This window comes from Rhincodon typus, unplaced genomic scaffold, assembly GCF_021869965.1.
Source record: "Rhincodon typus isolate 14 unplaced genomic scaffold, sRhiTyp1.1 hic_rhity00007079, whole genome shotgun sequence".
In the NCBI taxonomy this organism is placed as follows: Eukaryota; Metazoa; Chordata; class Chondrichthyes; order Orectolobiformes; family Rhincodontidae; genus Rhincodon; species Rhincodon typus.
In genome coordinates, this window is record NW_025972717.1 from 5131 (window position 1) to 8369 (window position 3239).

At 52.6% G+C, this 3239-nt stretch overlaps 1 protein-coding gene across 1 annotated transcript in view; it reads right to left on the reverse strand.

Annotated features, from left to right (window-relative positions):
* Nucleotides 1-1135: 1135 nt before the first annotated feature.
* LOC125482204 (transmembrane 9 superfamily member 1-like) overlaps nt 1136-3239 on the reverse strand; it is a gene marked incomplete at its 3' end in the record, with an annotated part of 2980 nt that continues 876 nt past the window's right edge. The window contains exon 2 of the mRNA XM_048594216.1: nt 1136-1975. Coding sequence (XP_048450173.1) covers nt 1136-1975 — 840 coding nt within the window. The remainder of the gene's footprint in view (nt 1976-3239) is intronic.

Below are 3239 nucleotides of genomic sequence, written 5' to 3' on the forward strand. Positions count from 1 at the left end.
TTCCTCAAAGTTGATGGTAGCTTGGAAAAAGTTGGTTTTTGTGAGAAGATAAAGTGGGGAAAGGGGTAAACGATAGGTGGAGATAGAGCCTAAAGAGAGAGAAAAACTGTTGTACGGACAAAGGAGTGGATAATGGCCACCCCCAGGAGAATGAATAGCTACTAATGGGGGCAGTCCATGTGGTAACAAGGCCTGGTGATTGGGAGCAGGACTAAGCACATGGGAGAAGGTGCCTCAATCTCTAAAATTGTTGAACTCGATATTGGGTCCAGAAGGCTGCAGTGTCCCCAAGCAGAAAATGAGGTGCTGTTCTTCCAGCCTGTGCGGAACTTCGCTGGAACACTACAGCAAGACTGAGACAGAGATGCTGGCCAGGGAACAGGGTGGTGTGTTGGGGTGAAGGCAACTGGGAGCTCAGGGTCCTTTTTGCGGACAGAACGTAGGTGTTCTGCGAAGCGGTCACCCAGCCTGTGCTTCGTTTCCCCCAGTGTAGCGGAGACCACATTGTGAGCAGCGAACGCCGTAGACCGGATTCTGGGAAGCGCAGGTGAAGTTACACTGCCTGTGATTGCCGGGGAAGGAGGTATGTACGTGCGGGTGCATTAGCGCGTGTGTATATACCTCAAGGCACCAGTCAACCTCCACCAATTTGTGTGTCTCCCCCCTTAACCTCACTGAAGATTAGAGCCAGAGGGCCCCGATACAAGACAGAAATGAGGCACCTTTCCCCCTCAACAGGGAGTCGAGCAGCTTTGGAAATCTCTTACGGATGGAAGCAAAGTTTTCCACTATTAAGCTGGAAGATGACAGATTCTTGGTAAGCAAGGGTAGGGTGGGGACGGGGAAGGAATGAGAAATTAGCAGCAGGTAGGGCGGAAGGGTGGACTAATCAGACCAGCCAGGAGGTTATCAGATGGAGCAGCAGTTCCGGAGGGCTGAATGGCCTCCTTCTGACCCTGACGCGTACATTTCAGTGTCTGCGGAATTCTGTCGCCCAGACAGCAGTGCAGAGGCAACGGGGAGGAGCTGGGTCACTGAATATCTTGAGGGCCGAGTTAGAGAGAGTTGTGACTGAAGAGCAAACAGAGGGTAATAAATCAGCGAGAAGGGGGTTGGGGGCAGAGCCTGATTTTACCGAATGGGAAATAGCTGAATGACCCACCCCTGCTCCAGTGGGCACTGAAGAATTCGGGACTATTTTCAAGGGCATGTCAGTGTGGGCGTTGGAATCGAGGGGGACTGCGCCGCAGGCAGGAAGCTGGGAGTGGAGACCGCGGTTGGGCCGGCTGCTGCCTCGTTGAGCAGCAGGGCAAACCCCGAGGGATTGGACATCTTGGAGAAAACAAGAGCGGGGACGAACTCGCCGCTCACCTGTGCCCAGGGCGAGGAACTGGGTGCCGACGCCGAGCACGGAGCACAGGAGGCTCTTGTGCGGGGGGAAGCGGAAGACGTCGGTGTGGACGATCTTCCAGCCGTTGTCGGCCTGGTCGAAGTCGTCGGCAGCGGCCTCTTCCTCCAGGTTGTAGCGGGCGAAATCGTTGCGCAGAACGCGCATGAGGATGATGACGACGAAGCCGGTCAGGAGGAAGACCAGCACCATGGAGTTGATGATGGACAGCCAGTGGATCTCCAGTGTACGGGGGAAGAAGCTGGAGTCACGCAGACGCTCCCCACGTCGCTCGTACGGGAAGCTGGTCTCGTGCCAGTACACACTGTAGGTGTGGGCCATGCTGACTGGTGCCCGCAGCTCATCCAGGCTGAAGGGCTTGACATCCCGCACGCTGACGTTGGCGTAGATGACCCGGTCGCCGTTGAACTCCACATGGAAGTCCAGGTGGGTCCACAGGCCGATCTTGTGGGTGTGGGGCAGGAAACCGCTCTCCTCCAGGTAACCCACAAAGCCCCGGATCGGGATGTCATCCAGCACAAACTCAAAGTAGTACAGCTCTTCGATGGCCTCCTTCAGCTCCTCGATCTGGGGTGGGTAAAAAAAGACCGTTAGGGGCAACAGCCGCATTAGGGGCACTCCAGCCTCCCTCAGTGCCAGTGATAGCAGTACGGCGGTCAGCTATCAAGTCTCACAGTCAATCGATTGTCTCCATTGATCCCAGAAAGCTTTATTCAGAAGGCAAACCAGTGGGAGGGGCCTGCCATTCGGCCTCGCGAGTCTGCTTCTGACCTTGGCTCATCTAATCTCTTTCCTGCCCCATCCTCCTCGGCGTTTGTAACTCTCTCCGACTTTCAGTGAGCTCCCCTCCCCACTCAACACTGCTCTCCGAAGACAATTCCACAGATCTTCGGAGGGAAAACAAATTCCTCCTCACCTCCCTCTTCAATGGGAGTCCCCCCCCGCCAATAATTTTAAATGTGCTCCATTCCCCCCTCAGAGGTTCATAAAATCATGACAGCTGTGGATATGGTGAGTGGCAGGTGTCTTTTCCCTGGGGTGGGGGATTTCAAGACTGGGTGCATATTTTTAAGGTGAGAGGAGAACAATTTACAAAAGAAAAGGAGCAATTTTTATTTTTTTTTTAAGACAGAGTGGTTTGCGTGTGGACTGCAATAAGTTTTGGGATGCAGGTACAGGTACGTTTAAAAGCAATTTGGATAAGTATATGAATAGGAAATGTTGGGAAGGATTTGGGCCAGGAGCAGACAGGTGGGACTAGTGTAGTTTGGGACTACAGTCGGCATGGACTGCTTGGACCAAAGGGTCTGTTTCCGTGCTGTCTGACTCTATGGATCAACCCAGTCGACCTTCTCCGAGCTGCTCCCAGTGCCAGTATGTTCCTCCCCAAGTCAGGGGATCAGAACACAGCGTTCGGTCCCACCAATGCCCTGCTCAGGCAACAAGGCAGAGATAGGGCAGGGTGGGCATCACACCTGATGCTTTTGGAGTGAATCCTCAACCAGAAAGAAGGATTGAGAACCAGTGCTCGAAGAGATGGAAGAAAGGGAACTGAAGGCGGACATCTCGCTGACCCCTGTAATCCAGTCTGATGCCAGAACTGTACTGCACTGGCTTTTATATTCCATCCCCACCCGTAACATTTGTCCTGTATCTTTGTGTGTCAGTTTGGACAGCAGTTTAAATTGGAGAAAGTTAAACATCAGCAATATACACTTCTTCTTTCCCTACTGGGTGAAATTAATTGCCTGCAATAAACAGATTTACTTCATAATAAAAAACTTGGCATACGCATTATTTCAATTTGGATTACAGAGTTAGGTTAAACTAC